The sequence below is a fragment of the Zingiber officinale genome, chromosome 8B, assembly GCF_018446385.1.
Source record: "Zingiber officinale cultivar Zhangliang chromosome 8B, Zo_v1.1, whole genome shotgun sequence".
Classification (NCBI taxonomy): Eukaryota; Viridiplantae; Streptophyta; class Magnoliopsida; order Zingiberales; family Zingiberaceae; genus Zingiber; species Zingiber officinale.
Window position 1 is genome coordinate 106,783,371 of NC_056001.1, and position 18,093 is coordinate 106,801,463.

The 18,093-nt window shown below is 42.1% G+C and overlaps 1 protein-coding gene across 1 annotated transcript; it reads left to right on the forward strand.

Annotated features, from left to right (window-relative positions):
• The first annotated feature begins 10,857 nt into the window (after positions 1-10,857).
• On the forward strand, positions 10,858-13,180 carry LOC122014145 (serine/threonine-protein kinase UCN-like). The gene is made up of 2 exons (XM_042570325.1): positions 10,858-12,291; positions 13,080-13,180. Exons 1-2 carry the CDS (start codon positions 11,088-11,090, stop codon positions 13,178-13,180), a joined length of 1,305 nt encoding a protein of 434 aa, XP_042426259.1. The 5' UTR covers positions 10,858-11,087.
• Positions 13,181-18,093: the final 4,913 nt, after the last annotated feature.

An 18,093-nucleotide genomic window follows, 5' to 3' on the forward strand; every position in this document is an offset into this window, starting at 1 on the left:
CTAAGGGATCGGGGTCCTCGGGCGAAGAAGTACCGCTCTCCCGCAAGAGGCGCTGAACGGAGGCGTCATCCCGATCTGCTACTTCAACCGTCCAAACTTCTGCGGGGGGAGGCGTCCCGTCCCCAGCCCTCGCAACAGTGGAGGCTACTTCCTCCGATCGGACTCCATCCATGGCTGAGCTACAGGAGCCGCTCTCCGTTCAACCAATCACCTCCCTTCCTCCGGCTAGACAGAAGATAACCTGATCAGCCATTCTTCTAGTATGCTCTGCCTAAGCCTCCGATCCTTCTGCCTCTACCCAATCGGCACCAGGCGAAAGACGATCCATCACCGCCACCCTTTGCCTACCGATTGAGGATCTTCTCACGCCGAGCGACCAGCCCAGCTCTCCCCAGCATCAAGTCTACATTCGGGGTCGGCTCGCCCACGTCTGGGAGGAGGTGAGGGTGCGAGCGGCCATGAAGCCCCCGGGTGCGCTGGCCGACAACCATTTGGAGATGTCCACCGAGGTTAGTATTTGCGTTAGTTCATAAGTCACCTCCGCTCGGCACTAATTTTTGCTTGCAGTACTGGGTGGAGAATATCGTCATGTGCCAGCGGCTGCCCCAAGTGGAAGATGAGCTGAAGAGGCACAAAATTTCTGGAGAAGCCTCTTCCCAGGGACTGTCATCCGCTCGTCTGAAGGCTGAGCTGGAGTTGGTTGCTACTCGGAAAGCCTATAGGTTCCACTGTACAAAAATTTTGTACAAAGATCTGAACTTTTTCCTAGCTACCATGTGTTCTTTTAAATTAAATTTTGGATCTCCTGCGGAACTTAACACGTTTGATCCAAAACTTAATCTATTTGTTCTTTTAGGTTTTGACTTGGATCTCCTGCGGAACTTAACACGTTCGACCCAAGTCTCCTTAAGTTATTAATTCCATTAAATATTAATTTCCATAAAAGGTTCCCAGTACTGACGTGGCGAGGCACATGGCCTTCTTGGATATGGGAGCAACCACCACCGACTAGACAAAACCTTTAATAGAAAGCTAATATTTAATTTCCTAAAATAACTTTAGGTTAACCAAAGAGAACAATCAAATCACAAGGAAAAGAAAGAAACAAAAGAACACAACTTCGAAAAAACATATTCGAAATACTAGAACGTAAGCCTCTTGTATTTGGTATTATTTCCATAAATAACTAGCATGATGCGGAAATAGAAATTACTAGTTATACTTTGTAGAAAAAACCTCTTGATCTTCTACCGTATTCCTCTTCTAACCTCGGACGTTGTGTGGGCAACGATCTTCCAAGATGAGAAACCACAAACCACCTTCTTCTCCTCCAAGCAAGGTTCGGCCACAAAAGACAAGCTTCACCAAGGCGCAAAACCAAAATACTAACCAAGCTCCAAGAGAAGCGAGCGTTATCCCCTACTTCTTCTTCTTCTCCGAGTAGTATCCGCCACCACAAGAACTCCAAGGGAGAGGGAGAGGTTCGGCCACCACAAGAGGAAGAGAAGGAGATGATGGCCGGCCACACCAAGGAACAAAAGAGGGAGAGGAATAATAGATGTTGTATCTTGTGAAGGCACCCTCACCCCTTCTTTTATATTCCTTGGCCTAGGTAAATTAGGAAATTTAATTACAATAAATTTTCCTTAATTTCCTTGACATGATTTAATTGAGAAAAATAAAATAATATTTCCCCAATTAAACAATGATGGTCGGCCAAATCAATAGGAAGCAAATTGGACAAGTTTCAATCAACAATTAAAACTTTCCTTATTTGTTTCCGGAAATTTTAAAAAATAAAATTTCTCTTTAAAATCTCTTCATGGTTAATAAAAGGAAATATCTATAATTTTAATTTTATTAACATGTGAATAATTTTAAAGAGAAAATAAAACATCTCTCCAATCTACAAATAAGGAAAGAGATCTAATCTCTTTCTTTAATCTTTTGTAAATCTTTTACAAGAGAGATATTTTAATTTTAATTCTCTTTTAAATTAAATCTTCCACATAATAATAAACATTAAAATTAAATTTTCTTTTAATTAATTATGGCCGGCCCTACTAGCTTGGGTTCAAGCTAGGGCCGACCACCTTAAACCCAAGCTTAGGCCGGCCCTAGCTTGGTTCCCAAGCTAGCTTGGCCGGCCCCCTTTAGGTGGGTATAGAAGGTGGGTATATGTGGGTATAGTACTCTATAAATAAGAGGCTACGATAGGGACCGAGAGGAGGAATTGGTTTTGGTCTCCCGATAAAATTAAGCATCCCATGTTCGCCCAACACACAACTTAATTTTATCAATGATAATTCATTCCACTAGAGAACTATCATTGAACTACCGCACCAATCCCAAATTACATTTTGGGCTCCTTCTTATTATGAGTGTGTTAGTCTCCTGTTTAAGATATCGAATGTCCACTAATTAAGTGAGTTACCGACAACTCATTTAATTAATATCTAAGTCCAAGAGTAGTACCACTCAACCTTATTATCATGTCGGACTAAGTCCACCTGCAGGGTTTAACATGACAATCTTTATGAGCTCCTCTTGAGGACATTATCAACCTAGTATCACTAGGACACAGTTTCCTTCTATAATCAACAACACACACTATGAGTGATACCATTTCCCAATTTATCGGGTTTATTGATTCATCGAACTAAATCTCACCCATTGATAAATTAAAGAAATAAATATCAAACATATGTGCTTGTTATTATATTAGGATTAAGAGCACATACTTCCATAATAACTGAGATCTTTGTTCCTTTATAAAGTCAGTATAAAAGGAACGACCTCAGATGGTCCTACTCAATACACTCTGAGTGTACTAGTGTAATTATATAGTCAAGATAAACTAATACCTAATTACACTACGACCTTCTAATGGTTTGTTCCTTTCCATTCTGGTCGTGAGCTACTGTTTATAATTTATAAGGTACTGATAACATTATCTTCTGTATGTGACACCACATACTATGTTATCTACAATATAAATTAAATGAACAACTACAAACAAATGTAGATAATTAGACCAAATGTGATTCTTTATTCATAATGAATGTTTACAAAGCTTAGGCTTTCAGTATACACTCCAACACTTCTCACGCCGAGCGACCAGCCCAGCTCTCCCCAGCATCAAGTCTACATTCGGGGTCAGCTCGCCCACGTCTGGGAGGAGGTGAGGGTGCGAGCGGCCATGAAGCCCCCGGGTGCGCTGGCCGACAACCATTTGGAGATGTCCACCGAGGTTAGTATTTGCGTTAGTTCATAAGTCACCTCCGCTCGGCACTAATTTTTGCTTGCAGTACTGGGTGGAGAATATCGTCATGTGCCAGCGGCTGCCCCAAGTGGAAGATGAGCTGAAGAGGCACAAAATTTCTGGAGAAGCCTCTTCCCAGGGACTGTCATCCGCTCGTCTGAAGGCTGAGCTGGAGAAGGTCCAACGACTTCTCACTGAGGAGCAGCAGAAGTCGGCCGAGCAAGCCAGCAGGCTAGGCCAAATTGAGGCACAATTGAAGACTTATGATAGGAAACTTGATCTGGCCTCCACGAGGAAACAAAGAGTCATCGCCGATCTGGAAGAAAAGAACAAGGAGGCTCGACAGTTGCCCGAGGATCTGAAGAAAGCAAAAGACTCCCTGTCTACCGAGCGGGAGAGTCGATCGGCTAAGGAGGCTGAACTTCAAGGCCAAGTGAAGCGCCTTGAAGAGGAATTAGAGGCTCCGCCCACCGCTCTGAAAAACCTATCAAGAGGCCGAGCCAGGTCGCTTTGCTGTCCTGAAACAACAGTACCTCCGCTCAGAACCATTCTTGGAGAAGGCGACCACCTGGATTATCCACTCGTTCGAGTTGGCGATCTACACCACGCTCGTCCAGCTGAAGGCGAACGGTCATCTCCCTGAAGCTTTCTCCGATAGGGATGTCAACTGAGTCTAGCTTCTCGAGGCTATTCCCGATGAGGCCTTTGACTGTATTGAGTGAGCGAGGGGGCGCTAGAGTGTTTTTTATAAGCCTTAACTATATTCCTGCCGTTCGGCAGCGTCTATCAATGAAATCTTTTTGCGTCTTTTTCATATGTTGTTTGTTTGCTAAGTATTTGGTCGCGCAATTCCGATCGGATATGGCGCCCATACTTATTATTGAAATATTCGCGTAGGATCATACTTCCGAGGTTTATAGTCACCGCTCGACTTCAGTTTTAGCGTCTCTGCTAGACGATTTTCTAAGGTCGGGGTTTAACGTCGCCGCTCGATGGTCTTCAAGACAGAGTTTTTATAGTTGTCGCTTCGATCTAGGGTTTAATGTCGTCGCTCGACGGTCTTCAAGGCGGGATTTTTATAGTCGCCGCTCCGACTCTAGGGTTTAACGTCGCCGCTCGAGGGTCTTCAAAGCGGGGTTTTATAGTCGCCGCTCTGACTCTAGAGTTTAACGTCGCCGCTCGACGATCTTCAAGGCGGAGTTTTTATAGTCGCCGCTTCGACTCTAGGGTTTAACGTCGCCGCTCGATGGTCTTCAAGGCGGGGTTTTTATAGTCGCCGCTCCGACTCTAGGATTTAACGTCGCCGCTCGATGGTCTTCAAGGCGAGTTGACCGTTCAGCGGTAACTTTGTAATCCTTGCTTTAGATTCTAATCCTGCAACCGAAGGACGTAGAAAAATGAAGATTACATGGTATTAGTTACATCAGCGCACCTTTCACCCAGCTCGGTATGGCTGGAGGTGGTTTGCACTCCATGGACGCTCTAGCCTTCGTCCGTCCTCGTCCTCTAGGTAATAAGCACCCGACCGGAGCTTTCCCACGACCTTGAAGGGTCCGGCCCAAGGAGCCTCCAGCTTGGTGACATCCTCGACTGGCTTCATCTTCTTCCATACAAAGTTGCCGACATGAAAACACTACAAGAAAAAAGCTAAACAACAACGCTTTTTTGGCGTTGTCGTATGTACTTAAAAGTGATGTTGTAGAAAGTCATATCAAAGACAACGCTTTAAAAGCGTTGTGGTTGGTCACAAAGACAACGCTTTTTAAGCGTTGTCTTTTCGTTCTTAAAAAGCGTTGTTATAGATGCTGTTGTAAAAATGCACATATCAAAGACAACGCTTTAAAAGCGTTGTGGTTGGTCACAAAGACAACACTTTTTAAGCGTTGTCTATTCGTTCTTAAAAAGCGTTGTTAAAGATGCTGTTGTAAAAATGCACATATTAAAGACAACGCTTTAAAAGCGTTGTGGTTGGTCTCAAAGACATTATTTTTTAAGCGTTGTCTTTTATTACTTAAAAACGTTGTCTTTTTAAATTTATAAAAAATAGTGTTTTTCTTAATTAAATAGCAAAAATTATAAAAAATACTCAAAATTTACATATAATTGAATATCCACAACCACAATCATTTTTATAATAAGACTATTTAACAAATAAATAAAACTTTATATTATACAAACAAAATGTATACATATTGATCCACAAATTAAATTTGTATCATACAAGTTATCCTTAACTTCATGACAATAATTTTTCAAACACACAAGTTTTACAAAACCTCATCATTGACTAACCACTGTTGTTGGTGTCCATCGCATGGAATTGCTTCTTTAAGTCCAGCAATCTCTTCTTCTGAAAGGCTTTCAGCTATCACTCTTAGAGCCATCTTCTTCAACTTGTCATCATCACACCTGGGGTTGTAGGCAATCAAGAAATTTTGTATGAAAACTTTCATACATGTAAATCTCGTACTAAATAATATGTCAATGTTATATATACATGTAATTCATACCGTAAGTGTGTTTATATCGTAACTGACAAGTTTTCTTTAGGGCCAACTTCTACTCAAGCTCTTTAAACACTGCATCAAAATAAAAAAATTGGCATTAGTTCTGTGCTAAATGAAAATCATATTTAGAGGAAAAAGCGGGAGTGCTGTAGATGGATATGTTAACCAAGCATATTAATGTTTGACCTGTCTTTACAAGTTCTAAGCATATATATTAACCAAGCATATAACCTAAGAGGAATAAGTTACAAAATGCTACTTGATGTTTGACCTGTCTTTATTGGATTTTGCGGCCCCGGTCTTCTTGTAGTCAGGCACAATGCAATACTTGATGTTGACTCTACCTTTGCAGTTGTTTCGGCTTGAGGAGTGGCAAAGAATGGTGGAGTAGAGGATGGATTTCAGGTATTCATCCGTGCCATCGAGGAAATGACTCCAGTAGGTGACTAGCATGTTGACCAGGGCATGCTTGGAGAAGATGACTTGTTTCAGAAGCCTTTTAGATCAAAGATACGAAGTGCATTGTTATAAAACTAGATGCACGAACACTTGCTTATACGGTTCTTGAAATAAAATACATTCGTAACCGTCACTAGCCCAAGCTCAATAAGGAAAATTCACGGTAAATGTGCATAGTATACCTCAGATACTGCAGATGATAGGGAAGGCCAGAAGACAGTTTGACGCAAATATTGAGATTGCCCAAGCCAATCCATGGTACTAATCCTGACAGCTCCTCCAAATCGCACTGACTTGATTGTGTCCACCCATCCTTGTTCATCAGCTTGGAACCTTTGAAATGAAAGTCTGCATTGGGTACATGGAAAAAACAACAAAAGGGAGGATAAATGATAGCCACCAACCTAATTGTTCACAAATATCTGTATAAGTTATTAAGGGTGTTCATAGAAGTTGATCCTTTAGCCGTGTCTGTTAGATGGTCAAATCTAGGCGCCAACTCAAAAATGTTGGCGTCCAAGTGTTAGTGTTCAACTACTTCTGATTTTCTTCATCTTTGAATTGTTAAATACATAGGGTATTTATAGGGAATACTCAAGATGTATCTAAATAAATACATGAACCAATATTAAATGACATACATTCATCATCCGAAGAGTCATTCATGAATCCTCCAATATTCATGCTCCAGATGACCATACATTAGATTATAAGTCCAATTAATTTGATTGCAAGGTTGTAAACAGTCCTTGAGGGCTATTGATAGTGATTCCAGTACGTACTGGAAAATAATGGAACAAACCTATGAAACAGCTATCAAGGGATTCACTTCAACTTCCCTAAACCAAAGAAGAAACAGATGGATTACAAAAGAAAACAATTTGCACCATCAAACTGAAACTTATAATAAGCCTTAATAAATTAATGAAAAAAGAATTGTTTAGAAGTTCACTGAGAAACATATGAAAATACAACAAATGCAACTGCAAAAAAAAAATAAAAAACTAGTATCCAATTAACTTTTTTTATACTTTCGGATCAAAAGGTCAAATTTATATACTTTGGTTCATGTTCAAGCAAGAGGATAACAATCTCATCGACAGTTAGTATTTCCTTTTAATATAGAACACTAAAAGAAGGAATATCAATGATGAAACAAACTGAAAATGCGAGCTACTGAGGCGTGAGCAATCTGCTTGAACAAGGTAATCATGCAGCGTTGGAACTCTGTCGTGAGCATCAAAGACCAAATATTACCAAATATTAAGATCACTGACAAACCAAATAATACCTTATTTTTAACAGCTATCTAGAGGATCTGGCTTTTTGACTTGAAGTTGGTTCAAAGAAGACAAATCAAATATACAAATACTAAGATGAAAGCATAATGAAGTAGTTAACTTTTTCTACTTTACCTGATTATAAGATCTACAGCTTCTTGCTCAATATTTTGCTGCAAGAGTAATTATTAGAAAAACAAACCCAATAGTGGAACAAAAGCTAGATAAAGAAACTAGATAATTTACACTGACAGAACTTTACAGAATAACATATAATACAGTGCTTTGTACTTGCATATTAATCCAGAAAACATCCTTTCACCTAAGTGACAATTTTTCCAAAACATCATCATTCACAAAACATCATCATTCACTAAAAATTTTCACAAGTTTTTAAACTTCAGTGACAACTTTTCTTTGGGGTCAATTGCTCAAGGTCGATCTGGTAACTATGCACTGCATCAAAAAAATTGGCATTAACTATGATTCCACCAAAAAAAACCACCATTCCATGAACTTAAATCTAAATAGAATTATGGCAACTATCATTCCATACCTATTCATAAATATGATCTTGTATGCACTCCGCCAACTCGGACCGAACCTCATCAATTTGTTCACGAGAGTACCCTATTTTTGTGAACTGTGAGCATACACAATTTATGTTAATGGAAAAAATAATCAACACCGATCACTTTGCAATTTTAAATAGTTTATGTCAAATAATTTGAGATAAGCTAAATAATGTTACTATTGATTGCAGCGAATCTCTCTCAATAGTCTCAACTTCTTCAATAATTTCTCTCATAAATCGCATCACAAAAAAACCACATTGTTTCGCATCCGGTTGTTGAGGAGCCTATATATAGTAATTAGAGTCAAATTGTTAATGAAAATTATACACATTACAATATATGTTAAACAAAAGTACACATACCTTAACTACTTCCCACTTAACATTTTTCCTACCTTTCCTTCCCTTGGTTGAATTAAACAATTTTAAGGCCCTTCATACGTTAAGAATATTTGTTAAATAAGATTTTTATTATAATAAATATTTACTAAAAGAAATCTGAACTCACATTTCCATTACGTATTTTGAATCATCATCGCGAATGCGGCAACTTAGGGAATCCAGCAGGTAAATAGCATCCTTGTAAGGTTCAATAACACTAAGATTCCAATGGAAACTAGGCAAATACATAGGATTAGATCATAAAATTGAATAAATTAAATTATCGAAAGGAATCAATTGAAAGTGATGTTTTACTTCTTGCTTACCCGACATTACATGGCACTAACACTAGTTGATCTGTTGATGCACTTGTCAGCTTATCTGCTAAAAGAGTTGCCCTTTGATTCAGGGTTTCAAGCTTAACTGATTTGTCTTGTGCCGTTTTTGCCAGATATGGGAGTTTGTGAGGATTCATAAATCTGAATTTCTTTGTCTTGGTATCTTTCACCATCTTTTTATACAGACACCTATCATTGCAAAGAAAAAAAATATTTAGATACTAAATAATAAAATTTAGATACAAAACACTCATAATAAGTTGGAAAAAATAATGATCACTCATAACACTAAGTTATGGCTGATGATAGTAACATCCATACATGAGAACTTACTATGAGCAGTCTTGCATATTAAACATACCAGAAATGTATACATGCAAATTCTTTTATTTCTTGAGGACAAGCACATTTAAGATACTTAAAAATATACAAGAAAAAAGATATGAGCAAAGTACTTCCTGTCTAGAAGAACAAATGGCATAAGGCAAACATTAAGGGCCGGTTGAAAATGAATGAGCTATATTTATGTAAAGTGTACCACATCAATTGATATTAGTAAACCTCTCAATAGAAATGATGAACTATTAACTTAATGAGAATAACATGGTATGAGAAAATTACTAGAAGTTGAATTTTTCAAGAGTAAACTTGTTCACACAACAATATTAGTAAACTTCTTGCAGTTCAAATCCGGGATTTTCTGTCTTGCTAGATATTAGAATTTCCCAGCAAACATAAAGCAATGCAGTAATTTCCCAGCATAAGTAAAGCAATGCAGTTGCAACTGAGAAAATAATATTTAGATACTAAATAATAAAATTTAGATACAAAACAATCATGTGGATTAAAAAATAATGATCACTCATAATAAGTTGGTGAAATTGTAACAATAAACCATAATAAGTTGCTAAAATTGGGAAGCAAACATGTGATGAAAAAGTTGTTGAAATTGCTTAAATAAACTTACTTACCATATGTAGGCAACGATCAAATTTCCTGAAATTGACTCCAAATGATACAAAGAATTGATGTCCTCAAGGTCAAGAAAAAGTTCACAATCTTCATCAAACACTTCATTATCTAAGCACATTGATATACATTTTCCTCCATCTAGAGCATGCTATAGAAACCTAGATACAAGGTCAAGAACGTTTCAAACCTGGTTGATTTATCTGCATCTGTTCTATAGAAACTCTAGCTATCACCTCTAAGTTCTCAATGCATTCACCATTAATTGATTGCAGCAAAAGGAAACCACTGCATGTAATAGACTTTTCGACTTGATCTCTTCTCCAAGTAAGAACATTTCAAACCTAGATACCTAGTAAATCCACATCTGTTCTATATAAACCCGTCACCTCTAAGCTCTCAATGCATTCATTCACCATTTACTTCCTCAATACATGCTCTAGTACTGAGAATTCAAGCTATGCAAGGAATGGCTGTTAAACTCCTCATTACACTGCTTGCCTTGGCTTCCTCACGCAAAGGGTATGCATGCATGCAACTTTACTCTCAAAAACTAGAAGATATATTGAAGTCATTATCAGAAGAACATGAAAATTTACTTACAATCTTCTGTACTGTGTCCACCAAATCTTCACCTTCAAACTCTCCTCCTTTGTTGGCGCGTCCTTTCTTCCACATAATAGCTCTATTGATGTCATTATCATCACATAATTCAGTCCCCTACAACAAAGAAAAATCAAATAACAAATGTGAAATAATTTAATGTGAATCAATTAGAGGGTTCTTAGAGGAAATATATTTTAAAAATACTTACAATTTCTTCAGCAAAGCGTGCATACCCTTTGCGTGAGAGTCGATGAGGATATCTATTTTTTTTCCTTCGCTCTTTTTGTTGATCACTGAGTTTCTAGTTATTTCAAACAGGTGACATATCAAATTTGAATAATACATAATGAATTATGATCGAATAGTTTCAAAAGAAAAAATTTAGAATCTTACAATGAAATCTTCAGAAATGCGACTAATGACAAACGCACGCCAATCTTCTCTTGTAATTTCAAAGCCAACAGGTGGCTCATTCAACTCCTCAGGTTTGTCACGCCTGCTTAAAATAAATTTTTGGGTGAGATGGGTCTTGTATTGCCTCCACTTACTGTTTGCAGACCTCAATTTTTGGGTGAGAGGAACACACGGAGCTTGAGCGCTTGAGCTGCTTCAAGAAGAACAAGAATCGAGCGAGATGTGGAAACAGAGACCATTGAGGCAAACACTCAAACACGTTACCTGCATTGTATAGGTTGGTTGATCCAAATTCAAATGGATGAGGAGGTGGTGTTGGATTTGAACCAGATCAGGGCGGTTCGCGTCCTGGGCCGTGGAGCCATGGCCTCGGTCTTCCTCGTCAGCGCCGCACCCGGCAGTCGCCTCCCCACGCTCTTCGCCCTCAAGGTGTTCGACAAGCAGTCCGCCGCCAAACCCCACGCTCTCCGCCGCGCCCGCTGGGAGCTATCCCTATTGTCCCGCCTCTCAGCCGCTCCCGGTGATCATCACCACCCGTTTCTCCCTTCCCTCCTTGGCTCCGTCGAGACGCCGGACCTCCTCGCTTGGGCGATCCCCTTCTGCCCCGGCGGCGACCTCCACGCCCTCCGCCGCTCCCTTTCTCCTTCCAACGAGGAGGCGTTCTCCGCGGACGCGATCCGCTTCTACCTCTCGGAAATCGTCACCGCTCTCGCCCACCTCCACTCCATGCGCGTCGCCTACCGCGACCTCAAGCCAGAGAACGTCCTCCTCCGCTCATCCGGCCATATTATGCTCGCCGATTTCGATCTCTCCCGCCACCTCCCTGCCAGATCGACCACCCACTCCTCCCTTCCTCCTCCACTTCCCTCCGACAACCACAGCCACGCCCCCCGGAGGAAACTCACACGCGTGTTCTCCTTCGGCGCCGCGGACGACCAGATAAAGAAAGGGAGGTCGGCGAGAGTCTCCCCGGCGAGTCGCCGTAGGACGAGTTCCTCGTCCATCTCGAAATCCAGAGAAGGATCCGGTGGTGACGACGAGCGGTCGTTCTCGTTCGTGGGGACGGAGGAGTACGTGGCGCCGGAAGTGGTGCGCGGCGAAGGGCACGGCTTCGCGGTGGACTGGTGGGCGCTTGGGATCCTGGCGTACGAAATGGCATACGGACAGACGCCCTTCCGGGGGCGGAACAGGAAGGAGACGTTGCGCAACATTCTTACGCTGCCGCCAATGTTCCCAGGCCGGCGCCGCACCGATCTCACTGACATTATCGAGCGGCTCGTGGTCAAGGACCCGGAGAGGAGATTAGGGTTTAGTGGGGGTGCGGAGGAGGTGAAGGCGCACCCTTTCTTCGATGGGGTGAAATGGGAGCTTTTGCCAGAGGTGGCGCGGCCTCCGTTCCTGGCGCCGGTAATTTTACCTTTCTTTCTTCCGTTCCTCCTACTCTCGAATCTGCTCTGCGAGGAAGGAACTAAGATCGAAGGGTTCAGAGGAGTTGAGGAGCCGTGAGAAGATTAGGAAGGGTAAGCTGACTTTGATTGAGGAGATGGGGAAATGCGAGATTAGGGATCTCGACTTGGAGGAGTTGGGTCGGCGTGAGGAGTTTTGCGTGAGGAGTTTGGGTCGAGATTAGGGTTCAGAGGAGATCACGCGGCAAGGAGAGGAGAAGGCGCTCGTGGAGAGGAGTGGAGAGGAGAAGGCGCTCGTGGAGAGGAGAAGGAGAGGAGAAGGCACTCGTGGAGAGGAGAAGGAGAGGAGAAGGCACTCGTGGAGAGGAGTGGAGAGGAGAACTCGTGGAGAGGAGTGGTGAGGAGAAGGCGCGCGCGCGTTGAGGGTTTAGAGTTTAGCAAAGCGAGGGCTGCGAATTTATTTTAAGTGAGTTTAGGGGAAACATACACAACACTTTAAAAAACGTTTTTTTAAAAAAATGTTGTCTTTGACCATAAACAACAACACTAAAGACAACACTTCATTAAAAACCGTTGTCTTTAGTAAAAAGTAAATACCATAGACAACGCTTTTCACTAAAAGCGTTGTAAAACAAAGAACGACAACGTTTTTATTAAAAAGCGTTGTCTATTGGGTGTTGTTGAATGCAAAAATTCTTGTAGTGAAAGATCTAGGTATTACCCGCTTGTTGTACAGTTGAGTAGGGGCCGAGAGAAAACTTTCTTGTAGAGTTGATCCCCAATCAGTGTGAATCTTCTTGCTCTCCTTCTCAACTGGTGAGCTTCCTCTCGATCGGACGGTGTAATTCTCGATCACAGGAACTCTGTCAGTGTTGTCCTCCAGTCGTTTGGGAAGGTGAGTCCTTCCATCCGATCAACGTGTGCCACCAGCGATACTTGCTCAATCGGCTGCGATATAACAATAGGCGATATGGAGCTGGCTAGCTTAACCAGCTCATCTGCCACTTGATTTTCCGCTCGGGTATCTTCTGAATAACCACCTCCCGGAAGTTGGCTTTTAGTCTTTCAAAGGCTTCGGCGTAGAGCTTGAGTCGAGTATTACTTATCTCAAATATTCCTGTGAGTTGCTGAGCGGCTAACTGGGAATCCGAGTGAATCAAGACCCTGATAGCTCCAACATGCCGAGTAGCTTGCAGGCCTGCTATGAGCGCCTCGTACTCGACCTCGTTATTAGTTGCCCGATATTCTAGCCGAACAGACAGATGCATCTGCTCTTCCTGAGGGGAGATCAGTAGTACACCGACTCCGTTCCCTTGCCGAGTGGATGATCCGTCCACATATATTCTCCAAGTGTCTTCTGACTCGAGATTCTGTACTTCAGTGACAAAGTCGACCAAGGATTGTGCTTTGATGGTCGTTCGGGGCTGATACTGTATGTCGAACTCACTAAACTCCGTTATCCATTTGATCAGCCGCCCGAATGCCTCTGGATTGAGGAGGACTCTACCAGAGGGTTGCTTGTCATTACTATGATCGTATGCGTAGGGATGTAAACGAGTCGAACCGAGCCGAACAGTATCAGGCTCGAGCTCGGCTCGTTTAAGTTATATTCGGGCTCGAGCTCGGCTCGAGCTCGAATCGAGCTTTTATCACAAGGCTCGAGCTCGGCTCGTTTTAGAATTATCAGGCTCGCGAACAGTTCGAGCTCGGCTCGTTATTAGCTCGATTATCAAAGTTAACGAGCCTAACTCGTTAAGCGAGCTCGGACTCGTTTTCGGGCTCGTTTAGAGCTCGTTTTTGGCTCGTTTTAGAGCTCGTTTTTTGACTCATTTAAGGCTCGTTTTAGAGCTCATTTTTTTGGCTCGTTTTAGAGCTCGTTTTTTTGGCTCGTTTAAGGCTCGTTTTAAGGCTCGATTTAAGGCTCGTTTTTTTTTGCTCGCGAGCATATAAACGAACATGTTCGCGAGCTCACGAGCTGAATATCCTTAAGCTTGAGCTCGGCTCGATAAAACTGTCGAGCTCGAAATCGAGCTCGAGCTCGGCTCGATAAGATAAACGAACGAACTCGAACGAGATTTTTACCGAATCGAGCTCCGAATAGCTCGCGAACCGTTTGGTTCATTTACATCCCTACGTATGCGTGAGGAAGATGATCAAAGCCTTCGAGCGACGAGTACCAGCGCAAAGACAAGTTTCTCGAGACCAGTATAACGGGATTCAACATCTTTTAAGACATAGCTTAGGAAGTACACTAGTTGTTTCTCGTCGTTCGGTCACACCAACGCCGAGCCGACAGCGTGCTTGGTCGAAGATAAATAAATGTGAAGCGGCTCGCCGGCCTCTGGCTTAGCCAATACATGCAGATAATTCAGATATGCTTTTAGTTCTTCAAATGTCTTGTCGCACTCTTCGTCCCATTGGAACTTGATAGCTCGGCGCAGTATCTTGAAGAAAGGGAGGCTTCAGTCAACAGACTTGGAGATGAATCGAGATAAGGCAGTTATCCAACCGGTGAGGCGCTAAGTTTCCTTCAAATTTCTTGGCAGTGGCATATCTTGCAGCGCCTTTACCTTACTAGGGTTCGCCTTGATGCCCTGCTCGGTGACGATATAGCCGAGGAATTTCCCACCCTTTGCACCGAATAGACATTTGCTTGGGTTCAACTTAATTCCATATGTGCAGAGCGTCTGGCAACTTTCTTCTATATCAGCACAGAGGTCGCCAACTCAGAGGGATTTGATGAGTATATCGTCGATATATACCTCCATGTTCCGTCCGATCTGCTACCAGAACACCTTATTCATGAGCCTTTGGTAGGTAGCCCCAGTATTCTTTAGTCCGAACGATATCACATTGTAGCAATAGGTGTCATCTACTGTGATGAAACTCACCTTCTCTTGATCCTCCCGGGCGAGCGACACTTGATGATACCCTAGATACGCGTCCAGCATGCATATCATCTTGCACCCAGCTGTGGAGTCCATCGTCTGGTCGACCCTTGGCAGTGGGTAGAAGTCCTTTGGGCATGCTTTATTGAGGCTTCGAAATGTTAGCTAGAGCCCTAGAGCCAATCATTTGATGATTGTATTTTGGGCTTGTTGTATCATATTCTATATAAATAAAGACATTTGATTTTTGGTTATTATACTTACTTGTATTGGTGCCAAATAAACTAAGTATAATAACGTCCTTGAGTAGAAGGTTTCACCTATATCAATCGGTTAGTTGAACCGATAGTGAGATGATATAGAGAACACTACTCTTAATCATTCCTAGTCGAGTATTAACATTCAGGGACAATGTTAATGCAATAAGACTAGCATGTAGGTCAACTCGATGACTTGATCTCACAAGTCATGGATATAGAGATATCAAGTTGACACATGGGTATGCATTGGAGAATGTATACTGAATGACCCGCCATGAAAATGTATCATGGATCGTTATATGAGTGTCATATACTTTCTCATGTAGCTATTAGTATGACTACTAGTCCTTAGACCTGAAGTCACCATGGTTCCCTACATAAGGAGTTATGTACTTTGGTTTTGTCAAACGTCACCCGTAACTGGGTGGACTACGATTACTGGGTATGTAACAAATTATGCGGAGGGATGTGAGTGATGTAGATGAGATCTATCCCTCCTATATGATGGGAGAGACATAGGTATTCTTGATAGAGTGAGACCACGAAGTGCATGGCCATGCCCAAATGAGTCAATATGAGATATTGAGCTCATTTGATTGAGTGAGTCTACTTGGAGTTCAAGATTTAGATTGATTAGAGGATGACACGGTCTATACCTCACATTGATCAATCTATATGTCTAGTATAGAAGGACACTTGTCATATATTGTGAGGAGTCGCAATTAGTAGTCACAAGGTGATGTTGAATCTCAACATTATTGTAACTTGGGTAGTAATGATGTATTGCTAGATACTGCTCATTACTTATGTTTCTAAATGAGTTTAGGGGCATTGTCAACGTTACAAGAAACTATTGGGTCACACACAAAGAACAAGTGGATGGAGATTAGGTTCATATGATGAACCAAGAGGATTAGATTCATTTGATGAATCAAATTGGATTAAGAGTAATCCTAATTGGGCTAATTGAGTTGGACTCAAGTTGATTCATGTGTTCAATGAGTCTAATTTAGATTATGACTCATTGAATCAATTTAATTAAATAAATTAAATTCATTATATTAAATTGGCTTGAATTAAATGGTTGGATTAGATCAACCATGAGAGAGATTAAGTCAAGTTTGACTTGACTTGAGAGGAAGATGAAGAGTCAAGTTTGACTTGACTTTATGCCACCTCATTGGTGAGTTGGCATTAAGTGGACCAATGATGATGCTTCACATCATCATGGTTACTTAAGTGAAGTGCCACCTCATGGGAGTTACCAAGAGTTGTGACTCTTGGTATCCCATGGAGGTTACAAACCACTTAATTAGATTAAAAATAGTTTCATTTTGTAAGTGTAACTCTCATTCAAGTGATCTTCCTCCTCCTAAGATCTCTTCTTGCTCCTTCTCTTCTCTTGGTCGTGGGTTTCAAGCAAGGGAGAAGAAAGGAGAGTGAATCTAATCCAAGAAGAAAGGTTAGTGAAAGTCACATAGAGATTTTAGAGGAGTGTGTTCTCTTCTTTTCCTTTCTTCTTCTTCCAATCCTACCCGAGAGCCCTAGAGAGTGCTAGCACACTTGTGGTGCTCTCTTCTCCATCCTTGTGTGTTAGAGAACACATCTTGTTCGTGTGGATACTTCTAGAGGATTGTCTACGTTGACAATCACGAGATCCGGCGTACCTTGGACGAGCAGGATTCGCGAAGGGCACGCATCGAAGGTATAAGATTTTCTCCATGTAGATCTAAGTGTAGATCTAGGTAAACTCGTATTCATATGTTTTCAAAATTTTTCTTCGCACGGATCCGTTGGCTAAGGGGTTTCGGGGTTTCCGCGACGCGAAAAAGCTATTTTCGCGGCCCGAAAAACCCAACACGAAAGTCGATGCAAATCCTCCACTTGTTGCCAGGCTTTGAGACTAGTACTACATTTGCGGGCCGGCTCGGGAACTGAACTTCTCTGATGTGGCCGACCTCTAATAGTTTCTCTACTTCAGCTCGGATGATCTGATTATGCTCGGCGCTGAAGTCCCTTTTCCTTTGCTTCACCGGTTTGACATCCGGTCGAACGTGAAGCTCATGTTGCGCTACGCTCGGGGAAACGCCGGGTAGTTCATGTGTGGACTAGGTGAAGACATCACTATTTTGCTGAAGACATCTAATCAGCTTGTCCTTCTGCTCCACTTGCAGGTCGGCAGCTATGAAAGTCGTTGCATCTGCTCGACCAGGGTGTATCTGTACCTCTTCTTGGCATCCGGTAAAACGTGAAGCTCATGTTGTGCTACGCTCGGGGAAACACCGGGTAGTTCATGTGTGGACCAGGCGAAGACATCACTATTTCGCTGAAGACATCTAATAAGCTTGCCCTTCTGTTGCACTTGCAGGTGGACAGCTATGAAAGTCGTTGCCTCTGCCCGGGCAGGGTGTATCTGTACCTCTTCTTTTTCTTCATAAACTAGAGTAGGAGGTTTTTCGATTATGACATTTACCTCGTGTCGGGGAATTTTCCGAGCGGACTTAGCCTCCGCCTTCACCATCTCGACGTAACAGTGTCGGGCAGCCAGTTGATCTCCTTTGACTTCCCCGACCCGACCCTCTACGGGGAACTTGATCTTCTGGCAATAGGTCGAGAGTACTGCCCGGAATTCGTTGAGGGTCGGCCGGCCCAGGATGACGTTATAGGATGATGGGGCATCTACGACAATGAAGGTGGTGATCCTGGTCCTTCGAAGTAGCTCCTCTCCGAGTGATATGGCCAACCTTGT

Coding starts and splice junctions, on each gene's coding strand:
- LOC122014145 (XM_042570325.1), top strand. CDS start 11,088: ATGGATGAGGAGGTGGTGTTGGATTTGAACCAGATCAGGGCGGTTCGC. Junction 12,292..13,079: donor GTTCAGAGGAGTTGAGGAGC/CGTGAGAAGATT, acceptor GTTGTCCTCCAG/TCGTTTGGGAAGGTGAGTCC.